Source organism: Lipomyces chichibuensis, assembly GCF_038497645.1.
Source record: "Lipomyces chichibuensis strain CBS 12929 unplaced genomic scaffold V1513scaffold_10, whole genome shotgun sequence".
Lineage (NCBI taxonomy): Eukaryota > Fungi > Ascomycota > Lipomycetes > Lipomycetales > Lipomycetaceae > Lipomyces > Lipomyces chichibuensis.
In genome coordinates, this window is record NW_027117462.1 from 380626 (window position 1) to 405094 (window position 24469).

Here is a 24469-nt window from a genome sequence, read left to right on the forward strand (position 1 = left end):
TAGATACTGGATTAGTTTATTTGCTTTGTTGTTAAGAATTAGCAACATATTGTCGCGGTCGCTTTACAAATAGATACAAAATGAGGCAGATGAAATTGCATTTTATGTTCAGCACAATTTAAGTCGGTTGCCTCGCTTTATCTGCCGCCTCGTGTGAAAGATAACTCGAACGCTCTGTTACCATAGTACATACTCGTATTGATGGGTCAGGCGGTGCATACGGCTTAGTTACATCGAAAAGCAGGTATTTGTTACCAAGTAGTCTTTATTACTATCACCTGTTTCATAGTACGCCTTCCGCTCCTTAAACTACAAGCCCTGCCCGATACTAAACACGTTCCATATGATATGCGTCAGCCTCATGCTTTGAGTCTTGAACATCGTACGCGTCGTCGACGTGTAGCTTGACCTCGGCTGGAGCCACTGTCCCAGCGGGACCAAAGATGGCATCCATCTCTTCCAGTGTCTTGCCTTTGGTTTCCGGGGCAAAAAACCATGCCCAAAAGCCCATGCAGACCATGAGTGCCGCAAAAAACATGTAGGTACCATAGCCCAGCGAGGTGATCATGTACGGCGTAGTACGGCTGACTATGAAAGACCAGAGCCATTGGTCTGCGGTCGTGATGGCGACGCAGAGCATGCGAATATCGATTGGAAATATCTCAGAGCAGACAACCCAAGTAATGCCCTAGATTAAGTGTCAGGAAATGTGTCCTCTGTCCAGGTAAAACAAATAGTTCAGGGGACCTGCCTGCCATGTTGCGCAGTATATCAAACCGTACAGGTAAACGCACACCATAGCAATGTAACCCCAAGCGTCACGCGACGTATCACCGCGAGCAGCAGCCCCGGTTGGGTCGGCCCTTAAGACATAGCCACCGAGATACCACATTGGTAGACTACCTACGAACGCGCCCCAGATAAGTCCACTGCGCCTGCCAAGTTTCTCAACTAGCCAGACACTGAAGATTATCATGCCAAGTGTTTTGGCGACGCCGTAAAATCCAGTAGCAAACAGCTTCGTTGATGTGCCAGTGAGGCCGAGCGTCTCGAATATACGCGGCGAATAGCTATCCAGCAAGAGTCAGCATATCAGTTCCAAAAAGAGAAAGTTGCCCGACATACTAGGTGATAATGTTGACTCCCGTCAGATTTTGAAAGGCCATAAGCAAAAGGCCAATTCCAATTCGGTTGCGAGTCCCTTTCTGCAAAAGGCGCTTGACATAATACTTCTTTGTGTGCTTCATACCCAGCGGCGGACTAGACAGCAGATTCTGAGCTCGGATGTCTTGCAACTCTTGCTGAATAAAAGAGTCATTTGACGGCAGCATGCGGATCCAACCCAGCGTCTTAGTCGCCTCATCCCACCGATCTTGTTTCGCATACCAACGAGGGCTTTCTGGGCACCACCAGATACCGGCGAGCAGGAGCACGCCCGGAAGCAGCTGCAAACCGAGGGGCACTTGCCATTGTACTGCAGTGGCGTCCGAGATCGTGCGGTCGACAATGTAGTTAATCCAAAACCCGCACATGCCGCCTGCCTGAGAGCATATCTCAAAAATGCCGACAAGACGACCACGAATTGAGGGAGGTGAAGTCTCTGCAATATACACGGGCACCAACAGCGAGACCGAACCAATTCCAAAGCCAGCTATAGCGCGACCGGCGTAAATCAGACCAAGGTGTCCGCTGGAAGCTGTCTGTGGATAATTTAATCACCTGGTCACTTTTATCACTGTATTGGACTTACCATGATCGAGCCCCCAACAAGGAAGATTGACACAGCCATCATAATTGCCTTTTTACGTCCAAACCTTTCCCCCAAAGGAAACGTCAGCAGAGCTCCGAAAAAAGTGCCAGCTTGGAAAGTCGAGACGATGTTTCCTTGAAGCGTATCGCGCTGCCTACTGGATACGTCGATGAGACCAAAGTCCCTTCTAAACGAATCAAGGGCCATGCTTCCACCAATCACGCTCGTATCGTAGCCCACTAGATGATCGAATGTCAACAAGGAACTGCATGTCAAATCAAATTACTCCTCACTAGCAATGGAACCCATGCTCACGATAATAGCCATGAGATGGATCCGCCAGTTCCGGACCTGCGGTGGGTCATTGGTGTTGTCGGCATGAAGATTAAACCTCATCGGTGCGGTGTTACAAGGTCGTCAGTGTGGATTGGTAGTGGAGAGTAAGAGGGAGGAAACAGGTAGTAATTATAGTGTCGTAGTTATGGAGAAAAACATTCGCGACTGTGCCGGGGGAGACTCGACGATTTGGAGACTGCTCGACGCCAAGTAACTCTCGACAGTAATGAAAACTGACAGACGGAGGCGAGTTGTGCGGGGCCGGAGACAACATAGGAGAAGGCGACATTATTTGATCCACCTCGGCTGATTTGGATATTACTTAGCGGAGTTATCCGGCTGAAGATTCAACAAAGCAAACAATAACTTGCAACCGGCCACCATTATTTTGCCACCGATGAGGAGCCATCGTTATTGCGGGGTAAACCTTCAGAGCCGCACGAATGACCGGAAAATTGTGGGGTTGAACCCGTGGGCGGAGGTCTGTCCGCTGCCAAGCATTTAGTTAAATTTCCAGCAATGCAGATTAACTATGCTGGTTTCCAGACCTGCCCGATTAGGACTGGGTAATTAAAAAGATATTACATTGCATGTCATCCACGACCATCCTTGGGTAGTGGGCCATAGGGTTTGGGTTCAAGTTAATCCGACCGACTCAAGGCTTAGGGCTTCCCGGCGTTATTGGCACCATCATTATGTGGCACAATCAAAGCTAAAATGCAAGTGCGGACTGGGCTTCCGCACCCTTGAACAATTACCCGGCTTTTGTCCGGGTTGAGATTACGTTGTCTCACAGAAAAGCTCTTGGCTCTTCAACACTGCCCCGGTCAGGTTTGTCCACGTTGTTCAGCAAAGGCCCACTCAAAATCGCTTCACTTACAGGTTACTACCCGCTATTCGTCCCGGTTTGGTTTCCTAGACTTCCTCTTCCTCCCCGTCATTGTCATCGCTATCCGAACAATGCACAGCCCCGTTGCAGAGCCGGTCTGCACAGCCGATTTAGTCCATTACAAAAGATCACTATGGACAGCCTGGTTGGGTTCTCGAGAACATGCTAAGTGCAACTCGAATCCGGCCTGTCTTCTTGCCGGCGAAGCAATATTTGTGATCTTATAGTATTTCTCTTCAATTCCATATGGCGTCCTCTCGAAGTTGTGACATGGTTGGACCCCCTCAGACTGAATTACCACGCATAACCATTGACATTCCGGTAAGATTGCAATTTCTGCGATTTGCAAATGCAGCAGAAAAATAATTGGGTGGTACCATACTAACTGCAGTTGCAGGATGATGGGGATATCCCAGATACAACAACTTCCATCACGAGAGGCTTGTCTCCATCGAGTCTGAGTGCGAGCGATACGATCAGTGGAAGCCCCACTGATACCATCAACAATAGTCTGGAACCCCCGAGGACTTCACGCGTCGCTTCAGTGAGCAGCGGATCGACTTTGTTTACCTTGGACAGTCAGGAAGATGCGCTTAAGTCTGATCCTGGTTCAGAAGCAGACTTCGTTGTCGAGAACAACTGCTTCAGTTTTTCGCCGGGCCAGCTAAACAAGCTGTTAAATCCCAAATCCTTAGCAGCATTTTATGCGCTTTGCGGACTCCGTGGTCTTGAAAAAGGTCTTCGCACGGATATCGTTTCAGGTCTCAGCGTTGACGAGCATGGCCTACCCGGAACAGTCACTTTTAATGATTTCGGCACACCTCACATGAATGGCACATCCAGGCATTTCGATTCCAAGGGACAATCGCCGCAGGCCTTTGGCGATCGCATACGAGTGTATGGACGAAATTTGCTTCCAGAAAAGAAACCGACTCCTCTGTGGAAGCTTATGTGGCTGGCCTATAATGACAAGATCTTGCTCCTTCTTACTGCCGCCGCGGTCATATCTTTGGCTCTCGGTCTCTACGAAACCTTTGGTGCCGACCACCCTCCTGGGTCGTCCATGCCTGTCGACTGGGTCGAAGGTTTGGCTATTTGCGTTGCCATTCTGATTGTGGTGCTTGTGGGTTCGCTTAACGACTACCAGAAGGAACGTGCGTTTGTAAGACTGAATGCCAAGAAGGAGGACAGGCATGTCAAGGCGATCCGATCCGGCAAATCAATGATGATTTCTGTTCACGATGTTCTTGTTGGCGACGTCCTTCATCTGGAGCCAGGAGACATGATCCCTGCCGATGGCATATTCATTGATGGTCACAATGTCAAATGCGACGAGTCGTCAGCCACCGGTGAGTCGGACCAGCTGAAGAAGACGGGTGGCGAGGACGTGGTCGTCCTTATCGAACGCGGCCACACAATTTCAGGAGATATGGATCCATTCATCATTTCCGGTAGCAAAGTCCTCGAGGGAGTTGGCACCTATCTTGTCACTTCGGTCGGCCCTAACTCCAGCTACGGCAAGATTCTCATGGCCATGCGGCAGGATTTGGAAGCGACTCCGCTTCAGGTTAAGCTCGACGGTTTAACTGGTGCCATTGCGAAGCTTGGCAGTAGCGCCGCAACTCTCTTGTTTGTTGTGCTGCTCATCCGATTTTTTGCCAATCTCTCCGGCAGTCATCTTACTGGCGCGGCAAAAGCATCACAATTCATGGACATTCTCATTGTTGCCATAACCGTCATTGTAGTCGCCGTTCCTGAAGGACTACCTCTTGCAGTCACTCTTGCATTGGCATTTGCCACAACTCGCTTGGTCAAGCTCAACAATTTGGTGCGCGTTCTCAAATCGTGCGAGACTATGGGCAACGCGACAACTATCTGCTCAGACAAAACTGGCACTTTGACTCAGAACAAGATGACAGTGGTAGCCGGCACCTTCGGTGACCTGTCGTTTGACGACAAGAACAACCGCGGTCATGAGCGACAATCAACCATTTTCGCACAGGACCTCTCCACTGAGCTCAAGCGCACAATCGTCGAGTCTGTCGCAATCAACTCGACGGCTTTTGAAGGACAGGATAACGGCGGGGGATGCTTTTGTGGGTTCAAAGACTAAAACTGCTCTGCTGGACTTTGCCCGTAATGTTCTCGCTATGGGACCACTCTCAGAAGAGCGTTCGACTGCCCAAGTGGTCGAGCTTATGCCTTTGATTCCGCTCGCAAATGTATGGGAACTGTTATCAAGCTGCCCAACGGGTCATATCGGTACCTCGTGAAAGGCGCATCCGAAATTCTTCTTGGCTACAGTTCCGACCTGTGGATGAAGGATCGCATTCAACCGTTGACTCAACCTGAGCGCGAGCGGATCGAAGCCGTCATCGAGTCCTATGCTAAGCAGTGCCTCCGTACCATTTCGCTCATCTTCAAGGATTTCCCTCAGTGGCCGCCGAAAGGTGCTGAGTCATCTGACGACCCAACTGCTGCAGACTTCAATGTCCTTCTCAAGCATATGATATTCGTTGGCGTTGTTGGCATACAGGATCCACTTCGTCACGGTGTAACTGAGGCCATTGCCAAGTGCCAAGGTGCAGGTGTGACAGTCCGAATGGTGACTGGTGACAACGTTGTTACGGCAATGGCCATTGCAAAGGATTGTGGTATCTATACTGATGGTGTTGTTATAGAAGGTCCGGTTTTCCGCACTTTAACTGAGAGTCAGATGATAGAAATGCTCCCAAGGATTCAAGTTGTGGCTCGCTCGTCTCCGGAAGATAAACGAATCCTAGTTACTAGGCTCCGGCAACTCTGTGAGGTTGTTGCCGTGACTGGCGATGGGACAAACGATGGTCCGGCACTTAAGGCAGCGGATATTGGATTTTCTATGGGCATTGCGGGCACTGAAGTCGCAAAAGAAGCGTCAGCAATTATCCTCATGGACGACAATTTCGCATCCATACTTACAGCCCTGATGTGGGGTCGCGCGGTGAACGACGCAGTTCGCAAATTTCTGCAGTTTCAGATTACGGTCAACATCACCGCCGTCATTCTCACATTTGTGTCATCTGTCGCGAGCACTGAGATGAAATCGGTGCTTACAGCTGTGCAGCTGCTCTGGATAAATCTCATCATGTATGTCACAGCGGTACCTGTTCTGAATATTGTCAAGCTAACTGGCCTTAAATAGGGACACCCTTGCGGCCCTCGCTCTCGCTACCGATCCACCCACCGAAGAGATTCTTAACCGCAAGCCATCCAAGCGTACCGCTCCACTGATCTCCATCATCATGTGGAAGATGGTTATCGGACAGGCCATTTTCCAACTGACTGTAACGCTCATCTTGCATTTTGGTGGGCCGACTTTCCTTGGCTATCCAGACGACGAGCTGCGATCAGTTGTGTTTAACACATTTGTCTGGATGCAGATATTCAATGAGTTCAATAATCGCCGGTTGGACAACAAGTTCAACGTCTTCACGGGTCTGCACCGCAACTGGTTCTTCATCGTAATTACCTGCATCATGGTTGGTGGTCAGGTCGCCATCTCGTTCGTTGGTGGCGTAGCATTTAGCATCGTCAGAATTAATGGTACCCAGTGGGCTATTTGCATCGTCGCTGCTATGCTCAGTATGCCCTGGGCTGTACTCATCAGATGCTTTCCTGACGCTTGGTTTGCTGCTATCGCCGGGTTTGTGGGGAAGCCTGTTGTCAGTGTCTATCGAGTCTTGAGCCGTTTCATGGGTTGGGTACGAAGATTAATTCCGCGCAAAAACAAGAAGCAGGGGGATGAAACATTTGACAACACTGAGGATGGGTCCGAGTTCGTTGACTACAGGGTAGATCCAAAGAGTCAGGATCTCGAGAAAGGACTGGCGTAATAGACTTGTTTGAAAACTTGCAGGACAGAGAGGCCCTTTGTAGTTTCTAGGCCCTGGATGAGTCCTATTATTTGATTATACAAGTCTATACATATTTTGGCGAAGATATCTGATTTATATAAGTTGAATGATTTCATTCAGTGGTACGATTAGAAGAAATTTTACTTAGCAACTGTATTCTCTTCATTTAGATAATAACTACTTCCTACAGACGGTCTAATGGCCGCCATACGAGAAATCGCTGTACATGGGTGAGCTAGTGATGCAGTAGGATTCCAACTGTCCTTTCGACGTCAGACATTTAGTGGCGTCGGTTTAGACTTCCACTGAGTAGCCGAGTCTCTCGTGCGGAGGTTTAAGGCATATATTTGGCGCTGAGGCGCATTCATGTAACAAATCTTTATATAAATGCTAGTGCAGAAAAAAGCCTGACGCCTGTGTCAGCGCCTGAACACCTTGCAGTTGGTACCTCCTGATTTACACCAGTCCCGTTCGTTCCCCGCAGAACTGGTAGGTGCGGCTCACTGCTTAGTTTGGAGAGCATAATAGTACTGTGCACTACGTCAAATCGGCCGAGTATGACAATCTGGCTTGGACATTGGACTGTCTTGGCAACTGCGTTGATCATGGGACTTTCGTCCTTATTCTGGGGAAAACCTTACGGCAGACTTCTCTATCCAACGGCACCGGTGAAGGCTCTCTCTAAGGTGATACTCTCGTGTTATCTACGGAAAATTGCACTATGTAAAACATGGCTTTCTTCGACGATGCCGCCACCGATGTCTTGATAGATCATTTATTTATTCACCTATCAGCATAATTACCTGAACTAATTTTCGGAGTCAAGTTTTGGACCATTACTCCGCAAGATTCGAAGGAATCCATGAGACCTGCTGGCAATGGGAAATTCGGAAGGCATTCCAATTCTGTAGGCCAATGTAATTCTTCCAAGGAACACGATTTGCCGTCGAGAAGCTGGTATCAGTTGCAGGTCTGGCAAGTTGTTGCTTTGATATCCTCTGTGATGATGATCGTGTATGTACCAAGGACATATCCACCAGTATTCTTGCATCCTAGCGCTCAATAAGCCGTTCCTCCGTTGAGAGACTTGGGCGTAAGATCATCCTTGAGCAACACTTGACTTGTGAATCTGGGGCGACAGGAAGCTAACCTGTTATTATCTTATCTCGAGATCCTATACCTCGCTATGTCATCTCCGTAGAGCAATAAACAAAGGTAAGAATACAAAGAGCAGTACCAAAACTAAACGCTGTCGGCTGAAAACCTTAATTCAGAATTCTCTTTTAAAATCGACGAGCCCTGCTCTCCTTCTGTTGATCTTTTATTTGCCCATTATGACAAATCCTTATATAATTTCACTTCCGTCTGAATGATTCCTTGGGCTTTATATTATTATCCTAATGCGACTGAAGGAAGCCATGAGTGAGTAATTCAGTAGTTGTCTTTCGTTCTTGAGGAAGTCGTCGTAGCATCGATAAAAGAAATAACGCAAACTGCCGTGTGTTTTCATTACCGAAGTCAGATGGCAACCTCTCACTTAGATAGGCGGTGAAACAATTATCGTTGTCAATGTGGTGTAAGAGCTTTTCATGTATTTCATCAATCTCGTCGCGTTTTAAGCCAAAGGTCTCCACAGCAAAGAGCGGTTCGTTTGTGGCCAACTCGAATAGCTTCATGTGAGATTAGTTTATTAAACTAGCTAACGTTTAGAGGCAAACATACTAAACATCCCAATGTCCAAATGTCTATAGAAGCGTCCCAAGAGCCTCCATAAATTAATTCGGGTGCGCGGAGACCAGTTGGTGTTACTGGCTGTTGATCACGCTGTCCGGTCCAAATGGCTATTATAACATTCGATGATCAGCAATTGAAATTTGGATGCCAGGAAAAGTAACTCTACCTCCGCCCATATCGCCAATCTTGACCAAGAACGTAGAAGAATCTGCAACGTTCAGCATCCCACGAGGTCTTTGTGATGTTATTCGATACTTGGGGGCACTGTCATTAACATCAAAGCCCTGAAGCCAATTAACGGGACAGAATTCGGGAGGCTGCAGCGATGTATCAGTAAGTTCAGTGCCGTTGATTGAAAACAAGATATTAGCCGGTTGCAGGTCTAGAACTATGTCACTAGCTGGTTACCTGAAATATTTCCTTCGATAGATGACTATACCACTATGAAAATGCCTCGTTTATGAAGGAAATCCAATCCTAATAGGATTTGTTTGGTCAATGTCGCATAGCCGCGGCAGACGCATCTCTGGAGGTTCGAGGTTCTCTGCCGAGCCATGAAGAGGCCACTGAAGGAAGCCGTAAACATCATCACAGATGACAAGTGCGTCATATTTGCGAGCCAGGGTCACAAGATCTTTTCGCCGGCGAAGAGACATCGTCTTGCCGGAAGGATTGCCAACGGCATGACGTAGATGACATGGCGATAGAATTTGTGGTATCGTCCAGCATCCTTAAAAAGCTGTAATCTGTCAACGCTTTTCGTCAAAAAAATGGCTGAGCCCTTGAGTACAAGGGCTAGTTGGGGAGCACAACCTTGGGAGAAATGACAGCCTGCTGCTGTTCATCAACTGTTTTGATCCCTTCCTCTAACTCCACCAAGTCAATACCTTCTTCATCCTCTGGAAACCCTCTGATTCTTCCTTCGAACCCTGCATCTCGAAAAATAGTGCAAGCAAGGTAGTAACAAGGGGCTACCATCCATATTGCGCGCGTATATGCCGGGTCTGTGAAGCTCTGCAGAATGCACGCAATATTCTGACTGGCACCACCAGAAATGCAAATTCGATCGGGATCGCGAGTGACATTGTAGTGTGTCGAAAGCCAATCTGGCAATGCTTCGCGAAGAGGTCGGTAGCCCGGATCATCGCCGTAATGTAAAGCAGGTTCGTAAATGGAGGGGTCAGAAAGAACTCGCTGGTCAGCATCGGACAGTTGGTGCACCGGAAGAAGGTCAGGTGCAGGCCAACCACGTACCAGGTTGATGCGCCCGACAGCAAGTGACATGGTCTTTTCTTCGTTGAAGTCTTTCGATGACCTTGACAAGTATGAGCGGAAAGATTGGAGAATAGATTTTGACGATGACCCGCAGTGTGTGGACGTTGCACGCGATGTACATCTCACCCCTAACCCTGACTCGCAAGTGGTAATACGCGAATAATGGCAGAGCGTCCTTCGTGCTTCCCTGCCAGGTGCCCACATTTTGCCGGCAAGGCTCACGAAAGTAGCCGTGTGCCGTCGCAAGAATTAGACTGAAAGAAATATACATACAAGTCTGATTCATGGAGAAAAGCCCATAGTTGTATATTATCGACAGATAACATGGCTTTCACACCCCCTTTGTCAGAGGGAAAATCATCATACGGTAAGAGACCAAACACCATCGTCCCCCTCCGTGGACTTAAGACAGCTCAATCACCAGTCTATTTTCGAGGAGCTCAGGGTTCAGGGTAAGGCGGTGTGATCGTGTGAAATTGTCGATCCGCTGGTCGTTTTGTGCGGGGCACATCTCCTACACTACAGTCTTGAATAGTCCAAGCAGAAGGCACTTGGCAAATGAGACTGCTACCGTCAATAGCGGTCCGAAAGATATATTGAAAATAGAACAGGAGTGGAAGAAGGAGGACATGGTCGCACGAAATGACAAGACAGAAGAGAATCAAACCTCTCAAAATTTTGGAAAGAGGAAGATGACCATGGCGGAAGCAAAGCACGGTTTGGTATGTATAGAATACCGTGATACATTTCCTCCAATATAAAATTAGAGTTTCGAGACTGTTACCCGGTGTTACTCAGGGCGAGCACCGCTTAAAAGTACTGCACCGTAGACCGTAGTTAAGCTATGCGATTGTGCAACACATTAGGTGATCTGCCTCCCACACTATAGGCGCATGTAGGAGATAAGCCGCGCCATGGGCATCCTTCTTATTTACCACTTATTGTTTAGGCTTTCTAATGTCCGCCGACGGTCTGAACTTGATTCTCTGCAGCTACATTGACAAACAATTACAGTTCAACAACGATGTGTGACGCACTACTTAGTGAAGTTTAGCTATGGCTCTGTTATGCGCTGGTTGCACTGATCAAACCGCCTGGTGCCCCATCTGCGCTTTCGAGACGACGCCGCAATCGTGCCCAACACTTCATACAAACTGCTCTAGATCGATCTAAATATCTTAACGCAAACCTAAGCCGGTTAAATCCCTGGGACGAAACCTCAACAGCTGCGTATATCTCTCAACTGAATAATCATGCAGTTGCACGTCTGTTGAGCCGCCGAAATGGATATCTAGCCAGCCCGGATCGATTAGCTTCGGCCCAAGTCATATTTGTCAGCTACTGCATCGATTCGTAGTCAGGAACCGCGAGGAAATTTACATTCTTAACCACGAGTTGGCCAACAGAATGCAGGTCTTTAGAAGTCGCTAAAATTCCGTGGAAGCTAGCAGGTCAATGCCCAGATCTCAACGCCGAATAGCCCTAACCCTCAATGTCGAAAAATGAAGAGCAAATGTCAAAAATGCCCGCGAAAAGATTTGAAATATCAAAAATGCCCGAAAACCCTTACCCTCTAGTATTGAGCCCAAATCTGCTGGAAGTGTTTGTACCTAGTTTCTAACCATCAAACTCAATTTAAACGCGTGTCCCACGACGCGTCCAAGGAAAACGTTCAAACCAGTTTGCATCCAATTTGCTTCTCATCCTGGACGCCGTCGACCAAGACCCTGCCCCTTACATTGTTTCTGTGCCCCTCACGTTTGTAAAGACATACGGATAAACGGATTTAGATATATGGATAAGCGGACATACGGATATTAGATAAAACGGAATATCCGCATTGTCTACAACCTATACCTCCCATAAGGAATATATAATGGCCCAGCAGAGCTCTTTCACAATGCAGTCTGACGACAATCCCGAACACTTCTTGTCTTATTTATACCAAAATTTTTTTGCCAATGCTACCGAAAGTTGGAGATCTCTTTCCTGAAATTGAAACTTTTAAGCATGCCATGAGGTCCACGGCGATTGCGGAAGGATATCAATACATTGTTGTCAAGTCCGATACTTCGCGCGTTTGGCTGAAGTGCAAAGATGTTGCTTGTAATTGGTTTTTGCATGCCTGCCGCATTAAGGATAGCACCATCTTTAGAGTTGTCGACACCAATGGTACCCACAGGTGCAATCTCGTTGTTCAAACGAACCGACATGTCAATAAGCATTGGATTGCTTGTGAGTATGTGGAAGAGGTAGAACAGAAAAGAGGTTATAAACCTACACACCTTCAGAAAGATGTTCACCTTGACCATAACGTAAAAGTCGACTATCTCGTGGCAGCAAGAGCCAAAGCCATGCCCACGGAAAGGATCAATGGGTCAGACGACGACAGCTTTGCTCAGCTTCCAGCCTATATCAGGTCAATTCAGTATTACAATCCTGGTAGCCATGCAGTTTTGCGAATCATCGACGGGCAGTTCTACAGCATGTACGTCAGCTATTTTTCGTCAATTGTAGGATTTCGGTACTGTCGTCCGCTTGTCGCACTGGATGGCACTCATTTGACCTCCAAGTACCAAGGTATACTCCTGATTGCCGTTGGGATTGACGCAGAAAATCATATATTTCCTCTCGGCTTTGGTGTTGTTAAAGCAGAGAATCGAGAGAACTGGAATTGGTTCCTGGAGCAGGTTCGCCTTTCGCTCGAGCCTGAGACTGACCCTTATTCATTGACATTGATTTCGGACCGGCAAAAAGGTAGCTAGCATCTATAACAATATCATAATCTCGTTCCATATAAACTTACCAGATCATACCAGGGTTGATTGATGCTGTTGTCGAAAATTTTTCTGTAGCAAGCCACGCTCACTGTCTTCGTCACCTCCACGAAAATTTCAAAAAGGTGGTGAAAAACGTCGAAATTGCAGCGTTGGTCTATAAAGCAGCTTCAAGGCCTACCAGAAAAGAGATGGCAGAGGTACTTGCATCCATGCCTGAAGAAGGATCTCAATGGTTGATGAGGAACCATCCAGAGCAACTGGGCAGATAGCTACTTCCCTGGCTTGCGGTTTGGTCATAGGACTTCGAACATAGCTGAGAGCTTCAACAGCTGGATGCTGGAGGCTCGTGGACTGCCAGTGATGGCAATGATGGAGCGCCTTAGGGAGCAGATGATGCTAGCGAGGGCAAAGCGTCTCAAAGAAATCCAGAAGCTGAAAGATGGTGGCAAACGGATATCAGAATTTGCAGCCAATGAACTTGCGAAATCAGCTTCACTGGCAAGACAGTATGTTGTCCTGCAGGCGAACGTCGACGAATACGAGGTGAGGGCCAGGGAGAACAAGTGCTTCCCAGTTCACTTAGATGGACGCATTTGTGTATGTGGAAGATGGAAGTACAGCGGGATACCTTGCGCCCATGCTGTCGCAGCTATTACGTTTGCAGGATTGGACATGATTGAATTTGTCGATCATTGTTTCAAGATCGAAGCGTTTGAAGCGACATACAGGCTTGGAATTCATGCTATGTCTACAGCCAATTTAGATGAGGCCGAGGGCATCCCTGCTTGCGCACCTCCAAACACCGCCCGACCTCCTGGCCGGCCCCGTAAGAAGAGGAACACCTCCAATGAGTTTGGCGCACGCAAGATCAACATCTGCGGCAGGTGCCATAAGCCAATGCGGCAAAATGCTAGATCGTGTAGGGAGCCTATAGGCTAAAGGAGTTTGGACTTTTTCTTTTTGACGTGGTTGCGGGTGGCAATGGAGCAATGGAGCATTCCATTTTATTTTGGTACTTCTTTCTTTCGACCCTACATTACTTCTGCGCTTTTTGTTTGTGAACATAGTGTGCATTATGTAACTTGCTAAATAAGGCGTCGTTGGCCACTTTCGAATCGTCCCCGGATGCTCTGGAGAGAGATCAATAAGTTTAACCAATGTAGATTAGTGCCGAAGTTTATTGATGGAGGTACGACGCTAACGTCTTGGTACGAAGGGTAAGGGTTTTCGGGCATTTTTGATATTTCAAATCTTGACCCTGAAACCCTGACTCACTAGTACTTCGATTCTAGGGCTCTGGTTATCTACAGAAGTTGATCCAATTCTTCAGCTTTCCGACTCTGAAATTCTCTCTTCCGAATCGATATCGCAACCGCAAAGTCTCAACTCCATTATTGCGGGGTCCTCAGTTAGTGAGAAGGGCCCAAACGTATCATGGTTTGGCAATATTTCACTTGTATGGAAACACGCAGCGAGTGGTTTGACAACCGCACCAAAAAGAGGAAATTGTGGATAGGATCATCCAATGTGCAGTTGTTGACGACGCTACTGGAATGCAATGTAATTGGAGTGCGACCGATTCCAAGAGGCAATCCTCTTCCACCAACACTGTACGCTATCTAAAAGGAGTTCATTCGATACTGCCTTCTGGCGCCAAACACGGCGTCCCTCCATCAAAGGCTACTATTTCACGCTTTCTCTAAAAAGGGGAGGAGAATGCATGTCTGACCCAGCAACAGATTCTAAAGAAAAACATTATTCGCTGGGTCGTTGCATCTTGTCAACCTTTTACTGTCATCGAGTCGGAGGAGTTTCAGAAAATCATCAACGACATATCGGGAATTTCACTCCCTTTCACCGCGCGGAATACAATGAATGCGTCGGAGAATCATAAAAGAGCACAATTGAAGGAGGAGCTTTCAACAGCATGCTTTCGAAACAATCGCTTTGTCGCTTGGACCAGTAAAAATAACCTGCCAATATTAGGCGTGATCGGTCACTGGCTTACAGAGGACTTCGAATTCAAAGAAAAAGTCCTAGAATTTAAGAGCTTGAAGGACCACATAGCTGAGCGAATCTCGCCGATACCGTGGAAGAGCTGCCCGAAACCCTGAACCCTTATTGCCACATGCCCACCTCACTACCTCACAATTAAAACCCTAAACCTTGTTGTGAAAAAACAACGTACGACCATCTTTAATGGCAATCGAATAAATAATCTCTCAAGGCATTTGCCAATGTTTGCATTCCGAAATATGGACGCAATGGTCTCCGAATCTGTCGCTCGAATCTAGTGCAAGTGCGAGATAGGCAAATACCGAGAATACTACACTCCCTCTCAGCCAGTCAGCCTAGACAGCGCAGCAGTACATTTGCCCATCCCCCGGAATTCACAATCCCGAATGAATCAAACGCGGCGCGAGATATCGTATTCCCAGATACTTCCCTAGGGGAGAGGGGGGGGGGGGGGAGCCAGACAAGTGGGAACTATGCCAAAGCACTTCACCTTTTGAAGTGTAATCCGCCAGACTGTCGAATAGATGTTCGTCTGCCTTACTCTCAGTATTTGAGATTGGAGAGAAGCTGGTCTATGTTTAAAAGGGGAAAAAAAATTCGAGAGGATAAGAAGTATTTGCATATATACTAAAGTTCCAGGCGGTCACTGACGTTTAGCTGCTACAGGCACCCGCGCTTGTCATACAATAGTTTAGAGCAAATCGCGACTTTGGTGACTGTCCAAAGAGCTCTCCATGAAGTCGCCGCTAGTAGGCTCGGATATAACATTCAGCTGCGTGTTGATGAATACCTCTCTTCTCACAAGCCCGATGAAAAACAAAGAATTCTTGAAGGTGGATCTACGACCCGGAAGAGTATAGATGGCAAATATGCCAACAGCTTGAATGATCCAGATGGTTCATTCTATTATAAACGCCGAGATGGCGGATATCGATTGCAAATAGCCGTGGAGGTCGGATTTATTGAGCACTACAGAGCGCCTTCGTGTCAAGGATGCCTGGATCCAAAGTCAGCGTGCGAAAGTTGTAGTATTGGTATTCCTTAAGGTATCACCACAATTTAAGAATCCTAAGACTGCATACAAAGATGTCGAAGATGTCGATATGGAGCTGACGAGGTTGGGACAACTTGCAGATGAAGCTGTACAGCGGAACAGAGGAAAAGGTCCCTATGGTCCAATCAAATACCGAGGTCCAATTAGTATGAGAAGCTGAATGAGGCATTCATCGAAGTCTGGCGGGCTGATGGGAGTCCCCCCAAGAAATTGGTGAGTGATATTTCAGCGGTAGCCCTATGGACCTTGTCTGCTTACGTTCATGTATATTTAGTGCTTGATTGAAAATGGCCGCCCCTGTGATCCTCTGCCTACGGGGTCCCTGATAGTTATGTTCCTTTTGATTGGGATCGTTACAGGCGGTCACTTCTGACCGCCATGGGTCTAACTGCACAGGAACGATTTATGGAATTCCTTTGATTTCTCGCTTAAGCTTCTATGGAGCGTCGGGGATTTTTTTATGGGCAAATATTGTAACACCTCGTGATCCTGAATCTGACTGTCAAAGACATCCTATCGGCTTTGAAGGCGGGGATTGCAGCTGAAGCTTTCTCCGCATGTGATATGTTGAGCAATAAAGATGTGATCGCTAGTCGCGACATATAAGCTTGCGGGTTCCTCTTAGACTTCCCCTTGTTTTTTTTTTTTGATGGCCCAGCCCAAGATAAAGCTAATTAATTTTTTAATCTGAGAAGAGCCGGATTTGGTTGAGCAAATCAGGATGTGGCATACTCTCATGGGCAAATTACTTCGGGGTGGTGCCCGAGCTCTGCGCCACAAACTCTAGACGAAAAACTCTATCCGACAGCGTCTAGGTGAAACCCTAGCCTTGTTCGACGGAGAAATAAAAAATAGTCGTCCGGAACTCGAGTTTCCTGTCACTCTGTCCGTCAGTCACGGTGTTCGATGCCTTTCTGGTATGTGATCGGGCCGAGCTCGCTAGGGCTGTTGACGATTTGCCGGTTTGCCGATATCGTATCGGCAAATATCGGCGACGATACGATATCGTCAGCCTCAAAATCTTGCGAATAAAATTACGAATAAATATCGGCAGGCGTTGGTGTTAACCGATATTGTATCGGCATATAGTCGACGATATCGGTTATCGGCAGAAATTTCTTAAATTTGGACTAGCTGGTATTTAATATGTCACCAGATGATAGGACTTAGGAGAGATATCAGTTACCCGCGCGATTGACCTTTAGTAGGTCTGTATTGTGTAATAATATGTTTCAAAGTGATGAGACCAGAAACAGGGTTCAGGGTTTCCAACCCACGAAATTCTGTCATCAGAACTTCGCAGCTCCTAACGGCCGAGCAGTGCAGCAGATTTATAACGACGTCAACCTCTATTGACATTTCATGTGCAACTGTTAACTAATAGATGTATTTTGCCCATTAATCTATTGCTTATACGCATATGGACGGTCACGTGATTTTTATCGGCACGCATCCGATATCGCAGCCGATCATGCCGATATAGTATCGGCAGGCTCTAAAATCTGCCGATAAAATTACGAATAAATATCGGCAGACTTTTTATTTCGCAGATATAGTATTCGTAGCCAAAAAAGTCGCCGATATCGTATCGTCAACAGCCCTAGAGCTCGCTGAGATTGTGGTCTCAGTTCGCCCGCACCGCCTGATGCCAATGCTGTCGGTCCACCGAGCGCAACGGGAAATTTATATTGAGGCGGATCTACAACCCGGACGACATGAGCCCGGTGCTCGACGATTCAAGCCGGCCAACGACAAAATTGCCACATGACCGAGACGGGCAGCGATAGATGTCATGAGATTACCCAATGTCGCAAAAGGTAATGCAGGGTACAACATGGTTCTCTCTTACATTTCGCTCCGCACTTCGCACTCAGAGATGTCTTATGTGAGGTAATTGGCAAATTTACGCCAGGAATATTTTTGAAGAGTTTGACAAAAGCCGGAGACCCAATGACAGTAATCTTTGTCTGCACGACCCAACGAATGAGATTCTTCTCGAACAATTCTGCAGTGTTTGCGGTCTCCTTTCGTTTCCACATGGTCGTGATCGTTGGTCAGTAGTGTCCACCTTATCATTGCCTAAAGGCAAGCCATGGCTTTTCTGTATATGATACTACACTTCCGACAGTGTTTGAAAGTTATTAACTGATCACTCCGTACCTTCTTCGGCATCTTTGGCCTCCGCTGTTGGCTGAGAGATGTAATTTCAAATTGTTCCCAAAGCCAACTATTCGAGGTCCCACGAGTGCGTTGAGAAATATTGGAGGCTGTCTGAGTCGGTGAGGATTCAAGGTCTTGGACTTCCTCAGTTAATCCAGTAGAGAAAGACTGAGAGGCAATCTGGCTGATAGAATCCTCCGGTCCTAGATCAACAGAGCCAGAGCTGTCGACGCCCGACTGGGCCGTGTCTGGCAAGCTATTCACCGTCGGCTCATCATGGTTTCAATCGTAACCATCGTTCAATAATACATATCAATCGCCTGCTTTCGGCGAGGTCACGTCGGAGGATCCATATTTTCTCAGTGTTGAACGAGGTTAGGGTTCCACCTGAACGCTGCTGGATAGAGTTGGTGGCGCACAGCTCCGGCACCCCTGAGAATATGGCAATTCTGGATTTGCTCACCTGAATCCAGTTCTTCTCACGTCGTCGGTTCTTGTCGTTTCTAGTCGCCCATGTTCTTCTTCGGATTCTTCTCGGTTGCGTCTCGGATTCTTGATTCTTCTCGGTTGCCCTTTCTTCGGAATCTTTTCGGTTACGTTTCGGATTCTTCTCGGATTCTTCTCGGTTGCATCTTCTTCTCGTTTCGACTTTTGTTGGCTTCGTGTCTTTGTGTGTCTTGTCTGTTTTCTTTGTGTGGCCAGACAAGCATAAATAGCGGGGGTCTGTCCCACTTGTCTGGCCAGTTGTTTTAGTTCATCTAATAGAGAGTTACCAAGATCCATGGAGTCCACAAGAGTTTTCGTCGACAATGTCGACACCTTCCTGTCTCGCATCCCGCCCGTCATCGCTCAACACTCAGTTGTCAAGCGGGCAAATGACAACTATCCAATAGTCCGTTCGTAGTATGTTTTTGAGACAACCCTCATTCCACGCATTGTCAAGGTAAATTTTATTAATACCTAATTAGGAATACGATTACTATTCGATTACTACACGAATTTTTTGTGGACTAGTTATACGATTACTTTACGATTAAGTCCTCAGCTTTGCGATTAACTTTACGAATAATATTAAATGTTGACGGTGCCGTAATCGCATCCACCACTAATTTTCAGCAAGATGACATATTATTTTTAATGTATTTCAGAGCTCGCCTTCTAGTCGATGTTTCAAGATTATAGTGGCTGCGTCCCCTTCCTCGACACTTTGTTTCTGGCCCGGTGCGTGCCGTCGACCCTCTGCCCCGGTTAATATTGTTCCAGAATAATAAACGATCTTTTAATTTCCTTTTTTTCTTTTGCTGTGGCACAGCGTCCTGGAGTCGTGTAATTTCATCGTTTAAGATGGCAGTCTGATATATAGTTACATTCTCCGATTTATACCTAGTTCATCTTGAGCATTGTCGGTCTATTCCCGATGAATTACCACCGCGAATTAACACATTATTACAATAAAACGCTGCATGTTATACTTGCCAATTCCTTACATTATTTCAATGTGATTCAATACCACTCGTGATCGTCTTCTCCTTATAGTTGAAACCATCTGGGTCCGTCGCCAATATGTTTAGCTACCTTTTCTAGACTCGTAGCTGACGCTGTACTGAACCCCAACGATGCTTCTGCAGAACAGCGCGATTTACACCTTTCCCGTAGGCATTTGAGGCATGGGCATCCAGTCTAAGGTTACCCCATTCAATCTTGAGAAAAGCTCCGCCTCCATCCGCTTCGCTGCGTCCGGTCCGCTGAGTATCTCGCCCATCATATCAGTTCCGGGCGGGAAATCTGTCTCAAAACTTGGCTCTCCGGCTCCTCTCATATTGGCCAACACTGCCTGCCGGAAGTGCCACCGTAGGAGTTCATTCCTTGCACTCCGATCATCGCTTGGATCACGACAAACAGGGTCGAGTATTTTCCCGTCTATTCCAAACGGATCTCCGTCAAAACAGGTTATTTTATAACCATCGTCTGGATTTACGGCGAAACCAAAGTCATCAAACAGGGCATGGATGCTATTTTGCATGAGCAGTCCATTCTGCGCTGAGTTGATCCCCGTATCATGCTCATCCCTTCTATTTGTAATCCACCGAATGAAGCCACTCTGCACAAAATAATCCTCACTGGAGAGTGGGAAGATGTGGGCGGCTTCGAAACCCGTCCAACGATCTCTATAAGCCTGAGTGTTGACCAGGCCAGTTATCACGCACTTTCCATCCCTCTCACGGACCTGATTTCGGAAAGCATCATCTCTGCCGGTAATTGTTCTTGAAAGTATTCGGATTATGCAAGGTTCATCTGTCATAGATATCGCGTCTGTGTCATCGTCAACGGCCGCTTCAAACAGAGTGAAGAGACATTACCTCTCCGAGAATAAGGTCTTATGTCATAATGGCCAGGCTGGAGACAATTGTCTGTTGGCGCCAGGTCTTCGCCGGTGTTTCGTGATGTCACTCTATATGGACCAGATGCAACGATGAGGATCGCGAGCATAGAAAGAAAATTCATTTCCGTTACAGATGGACTTAATATCATTCCACCCAGCGCCATTTCAGGCTCTGCAAAGTGGTAAAAGTGGACATCTCGACCGATGGCTCTTTTGCCAGCCATAAAGTACTATTTTCTTGAATGGCCAAGGTGATTATAATATCGGAAATGAAATGGACAATGACCACAAAACCTATATAGCCGCTGTGACCGAGATCACATGCCGAATGCGAGGAACTTACGATAAGAAGGTGTGGCGGGCAACAACGCTGACAGAAAGTCCGCTCGCATTGTGAGTTGTGGCTTAAAATGGAAAATGGCTTTGGCGACACGTATGCCGGCCGCAGCACCTGTCATTATTGCGCGCGCACAGATTCTGACACAGTCAACTGCAACATCAGGTAGCAACAACCCACTTAGGTACTTAGTCGTTATAATAATTTACATTCATATCCGACGATTATATCTAGGGCTGCAGATCCGCCAAAAATTTCATCTGCCTTTTTGAAGTTGGGAGATATGTATCCGCGTTTGGATGCGCATTTGAAAGTCTGGCGGGTATCCGCCAATCCGCCTTCAATATATTCGCGAAAGCCGTCAAAATAATCGATTTTGAGTTTCATACACGGAGCAGGTGGGGCATAAACTAGTATCTGATCAAACCCGGTTGCTGACCATGATCTCGTATTCGTCTGCCTTCGGCGCTATCGGTAAGCATGTACTGCCTGAACAACTTTTCTCGGTCGATATTGAACAGATTGTTTGGTACTGTGCGAACGCGTCCTTTTATGTTCGGCCATAGCCGCTTTGTCGTGTCGATTTAGTCCGAAGGAAGACTCGGTCTGTCGCGACACTTGATGCTCGGATTTTTCGTCATTTGTAATGAGAATGTTTTAATTGACTTGCTAATCCTTAGTTGAAACTTTTTTAATTGGCTGTATATGTTGTGGAATAGAAATTGGAACGCACAAGGTCCCTTGACGATTCGTTCATGCCTCTCAATAATATTCCACATCCTCTCAGCTGTCCAAAGATCGTACTCTACACTTAGTTTCAACCTTCAGATCAACAGTCAAATATGGACCGTATGAACACTCGTCGAAACAGACCTAATTACTTCTTGCTGAATGATGGAATCGATGAAGAGGCTTCGCCAGAAGACCAGCTCGATAGTCCTCCAAATGTCATTTCTCTGGAGAACGATATCCTTCCGTCGGAATCAGTATCAGGGTTCCAGCAGCAGTTTGAGCCGTCGGCAGAGACGCAGGTAGAGGAGTTGGCAACCATTCAAACGGAATCCTCCATCAGCATTGCTCCACTACAAGAACCTCTCCGGCAAAGGGGACTTTTGAAATCTCAATCCACGAAGTGACCAAAACCCCTGGATCGGTAAGAAAAGCAACACGAGGAAGTTGATGGATAGAGAGATCCGATGCGCTGTCTTGGACAAGGAAACATGAGAAAAATGCGGGTGGAGGACCACTGATTCAAAGCGGCAGGCCTCTGTTGAATTGACAACTATGACTTTACCAAATAGCTAGGTAAAATGTGAAAGCTATAAAGTTCATGCTAAGGTATATGGAGTAGAACTAAAAAAGAGAAGGACACGTCATGGGAGTTGACGATGACAAGTGACACGTCATCATAAGAGAGCGGAGTGCGAAGTGGCCTCGTGAGCTCAGCCACCAAAGCTAAATACAGCTTATGCACACGCAACTCAGGTACAATCAAAGGGTATTATCATTATGATGATAATAGCCTGTACCCAACGTGAAGATTGACGTTTACAGTCCAGCTCATATTACTTCATTAAGGTTGTCGTAAGACACGTGAGCAATCTCGTACGAGATTACTGACACAATTACGTACGTCATATGAACTGATCCTACGCAAGAGAAGAATAGTCTGAGTGATTTTTCCATATTGAGTAGACTATCTTCACATGAGATAAAGAATTACCTCATGCGAAGAATCACTTCCTCTCTAGTATTATTGTGTATTTATAAAAGGTCGTAATTACCTTGGATGCGATAGTTGATTCAGTGAATCAGTCTACGAAAATCCAGCAACCATTTCACTAAAGTTCTAATCGAACTTACTTTGACTGTGCTTATAAATTTATATTCATCATTTTAACAGGCCTCTACATGCAACATGATTGATCATCTCCGCAAGCAGCATTCTATAGATCCTCCCAACAAACCGGAAGAACCAAAACAGCCTGAGTCTACTATATTATCTTTGATAAACGGAAGGGAAAGACGTACTCATCAACAACTTCTAGAGACGAACATTCGTTGAATAGTCGCTGAAAAACAACCCTTTACAACCCTGGAGTCGACAGCATTTCAATCTTCCGTGATATTCCGGCAATCACGCTCCTCTTTACCAGCCGTATGGTTGTAAAACAACGGTTGGCCGATGAGTTCGCAGCACAGCGCTTACACTTGCACGAGAAACTCTCCAAAACATGCCAGACAACTGCTATGTCTCTGGACGCTTGGTCGAGCAAAAATGACCTGCCAATTCTTGGGATAATCGGTCATTGGCTTACTCCAGCGTTCCAATATCGGAGAGAGAATTGGACTTCAAGGAACTTCATGAATCGCACAGTGGCCAAAATTTGGCAACAGTCGCTGAGGAAACGCTGAATGAACTTCATCTTGAGCGCATATTAATTGCGAGTACGGAAGATAATGCAAGCAATGACGAAAAGATGATTTCTTTGCTGTATCAAAGTCTCCAGAGAAAATTCGGTTCTTCCATCCGGTTTCGGGGTTTAGAAAGATACGTCCGTTGTCTGGCACAGATCCTGAATCTGATTGTCAAAGACATCCTATCGGCTTTGAAGGCGGGGATTGACGCTGAAGCTTTCTCCGCATGTGATATGTTGAGCAATAAAGATGTGATAGTCGCGACATATAAGCTTACGGGTTCCTTTTAGACTTCCCCTTGTTTTTTTTGAAGGCCCAAGATAAAGCTAATTAATTTTTTAATCTGATAAGAGCCGGATTTGGTTGAGCAAATCAGGATGTGGCATATTCTCATGGGTAAATTACTTCGGGTGATGCCCGAGCTGTGCGCCTCAAACTCTAGCCAAAAGATTCTATCCAACAGCGTCTAGGTGGAACCCAAGCCTTGTTCAACAGAGACTAGGACGAAGTCGTCCGGAACTCGCGTCTCCTGTCACTCTGTCAGTCAGTCAGGGTGGTCAATGCCTTTCTGGTATGTGATCGGGCCGAGCTCACTGAGGTTGTGGTCTCAGTTCGCCCGCACCGCCTGATGCCAATGCTGTCGGTCCACCGAGCGCAACGGGAAATTTATATTGAGGCGGATCTACAACCCGGACGACATGAACCCGGTTGCTCGACGATTCAAGCCGGCCGACGACAAAATTGCCACATGACCGAGACGGGCAGCGATAGATGTCATGAGATTACCCAATGTCGCAAAAGGTAATGCAGGGTACAACATGGTCAACGACGATGAGACCATCATTTTGCACTGCAGAGTTAAGCTGTTCGCGCGAGACCTTGACGACAGCCATGTTGCGTTTTGCCGCGGTGTGAGACCACCATCGAGAAAGGTGCGCGCCAGGATGGGAAATGGTTAATTGCGAATGGAGTCTGGAAATGGCAGTCCGAGCATCAGGGAATTGAAAGCGAGAGGTGCCCTAAGTCAGACCCGGTATTTTTATTAGTTAGGCATCCTGTCTTAGTAGTTGAAAGCGTTATAGACAATTGCGTTCTTACTGCCGAAGTGGGTTGCGGTTCATTAGAGGTGCACCCAATGTATATAAAGAGCCCGTAAATCTCTAGGATACGAATGATTGATTGAAGGGTATTCTATTACGGAAACCCCACAACCCTTCAAACAAGTTCTAACCGACACTACTTTTTTTAAAAACATCATCTAAATTTGTCACTATGTTGCTATGCAATTGCAATGTCAGTGCGTCGAATACACTCACGCCTCTGTACGGAAACTAGTGAGATAGTCCACCTTTCCAATTTGCACACCTTTGTTCCTCAGGATCGCATAGGCAGTGTTGAGGTGGAAGAAGAAATTCGGCAGTGCAAAATTCGTGAGATACGACTG

General features: G+C 46.8%; 10 protein-coding genes across 10 annotated transcripts; 5 read left to right on the plus strand and 5 right to left on the minus strand.

The window, feature by feature from the left end:
* Positions 1-27: 27 nt before the first annotated feature.
* Positions 28-2578, minus strand: V1513DRAFT_463759 (putative quinate permease protein). The gene is made up of 5 exons (XM_066899983.1): positions 2044-2578; positions 1751-1989; positions 1126-1700; positions 752-1070; positions 28-688 (listed from the first exon to the last, which is right to left on the minus strand). Exons 1-5 carry the CDS (start codon positions 2144-2146, stop codon positions 329-331), a joined length of 1596 nt encoding a protein of 531 aa, XP_066754401.1. The 5' UTR covers positions 2147-2578; the 3' UTR covers positions 28-328.
* Positions 2579-3221: 643 nt separating this feature from the next.
* V1513DRAFT_430937 (ATPase P-type H+ transporting proton pump) lies at positions 3222-6847 on the plus strand (the record flags this gene model as incomplete). The annotated part of the gene is made up of 5 exons (XM_066896363.1): positions 3222-3296; positions 3367-5012; positions 5050-5197; positions 5218-6101; positions 6157-6847. The coding sequence occupies 5 exons, from the start codon at positions 3222-3224 to the stop codon at positions 6845-6847; spliced, it is 3444 nt and encodes a 1147-aa protein (XP_066754402.1).
* Positions 6848-8265: 1418 nt separating this feature from the next.
* On the minus strand, positions 8266-9212 carry V1513DRAFT_430938 (kinase-like domain-containing protein; the record flags this gene model as incomplete). The annotated part of the gene is made up of 4 exons (XM_066896364.1): positions 8266-8538; positions 8591-8709; positions 8769-8919; positions 9042-9212. 4 exons carry the CDS (start codon positions 9210-9212, stop codon positions 8266-8268), a joined length of 714 nt encoding a protein of 237 aa, XP_066754403.1.
* On the minus strand, positions 8858-10265 carry V1513DRAFT_26978 (pyridoxal phosphate-dependent transferase). The gene is made up of 3 exons (XM_066894545.1): positions 9416-10265; positions 9042-9341; positions 8858-8984 (listed from the first exon to the last, which is right to left on the minus strand). The coding sequence occupies exons 1-2, from the start codon at positions 10079-10081 to the stop codon at positions 9228-9230; spliced, it is 780 nt and encodes a 259-aa protein (XP_066754404.1). The 5' UTR covers positions 10082-10265; the 3' UTR covers positions 8858-8984; positions 9042-9227.
* On the plus strand, positions 10076-10707 carry V1513DRAFT_484274 (uncharacterized protein; the record flags this gene model as incomplete). Its single annotated transcript, XM_066900439.1, has 3 exons — positions 10076-10329; positions 10413-10599; positions 10645-10707. The coding sequence occupies exons 1-3, from the start codon at positions 10202-10204 to the stop codon at positions 10705-10707; spliced, it is 378 nt and encodes a 125-aa protein (XP_066754405.1). The 5' UTR covers positions 10076-10201.
* Positions 10708-14528: 3821 nt separating this feature from the next.
* V1513DRAFT_457981 (uncharacterized protein) lies at positions 14529-16147 on the plus strand (the record flags this gene model as incomplete). Its single annotated transcript, XM_066899661.1, has 7 exons — positions 14529-14619; positions 14952-15285; positions 15340-15625; positions 15651-15873; positions 15906-15940; positions 16002-16045; positions 16087-16147. 7 exons carry the CDS (start codon positions 14529-14531, stop codon positions 16145-16147), a joined length of 1074 nt encoding a protein of 357 aa, XP_066754406.1.
* Positions 16148-17473: 1326 nt separating this feature from the next.
* On the minus strand, positions 17474-18009 carry V1513DRAFT_442575 (uncharacterized protein). The gene has a single exon (XM_066897678.1). The coding sequence runs from the start codon at positions 17764-17766 to the stop codon at positions 17518-17520; it is 249 nt and encodes an 82-aa protein (XP_066754407.1). The 5' UTR covers positions 17767-18009; the 3' UTR covers positions 17474-17517.
* Positions 18010-18362: 353 nt separating this feature from the next.
* V1513DRAFT_442576 (uncharacterized protein) lies at positions 18363-19165 on the plus strand (the record flags this gene model as incomplete). The annotated part of the gene is made up of 4 exons (XM_066897679.1): positions 18363-18579; positions 18604-18630; positions 18653-18790; positions 18856-19165. Coding segments are annotated over 3 exons (372 nt in total), but the record flags the coding sequence as incomplete, so codon positions are not given.
* A 361-nt stretch (positions 19166-19526) lies between these two features.
* On the minus strand, positions 19527-20494 carry V1513DRAFT_377532 (uncharacterized protein; the record flags this gene model as incomplete). Its single annotated transcript, XM_066894953.1, has 2 exons — positions 19527-20200; positions 20248-20494. 2 exons carry the CDS (start codon positions 20492-20494, stop codon positions 19527-19529), a joined length of 921 nt encoding a protein of 306 aa, XP_066754409.1.
* A 955-nt stretch (positions 20495-21449) lies between these two features.
* Positions 21450-21743, plus strand: V1513DRAFT_424612 (uncharacterized protein; the record flags this gene model as incomplete). Its single annotated transcript, XM_066896086.1, has 1 exon — positions 21450-21743. The coding sequence occupies one exon, from the start codon at positions 21450-21452 to the stop codon at positions 21741-21743; it is 294 nt and encodes a 97-aa protein (XP_066754410.1).
* Positions 21744-24469: the final 2726 nt, after the last annotated feature.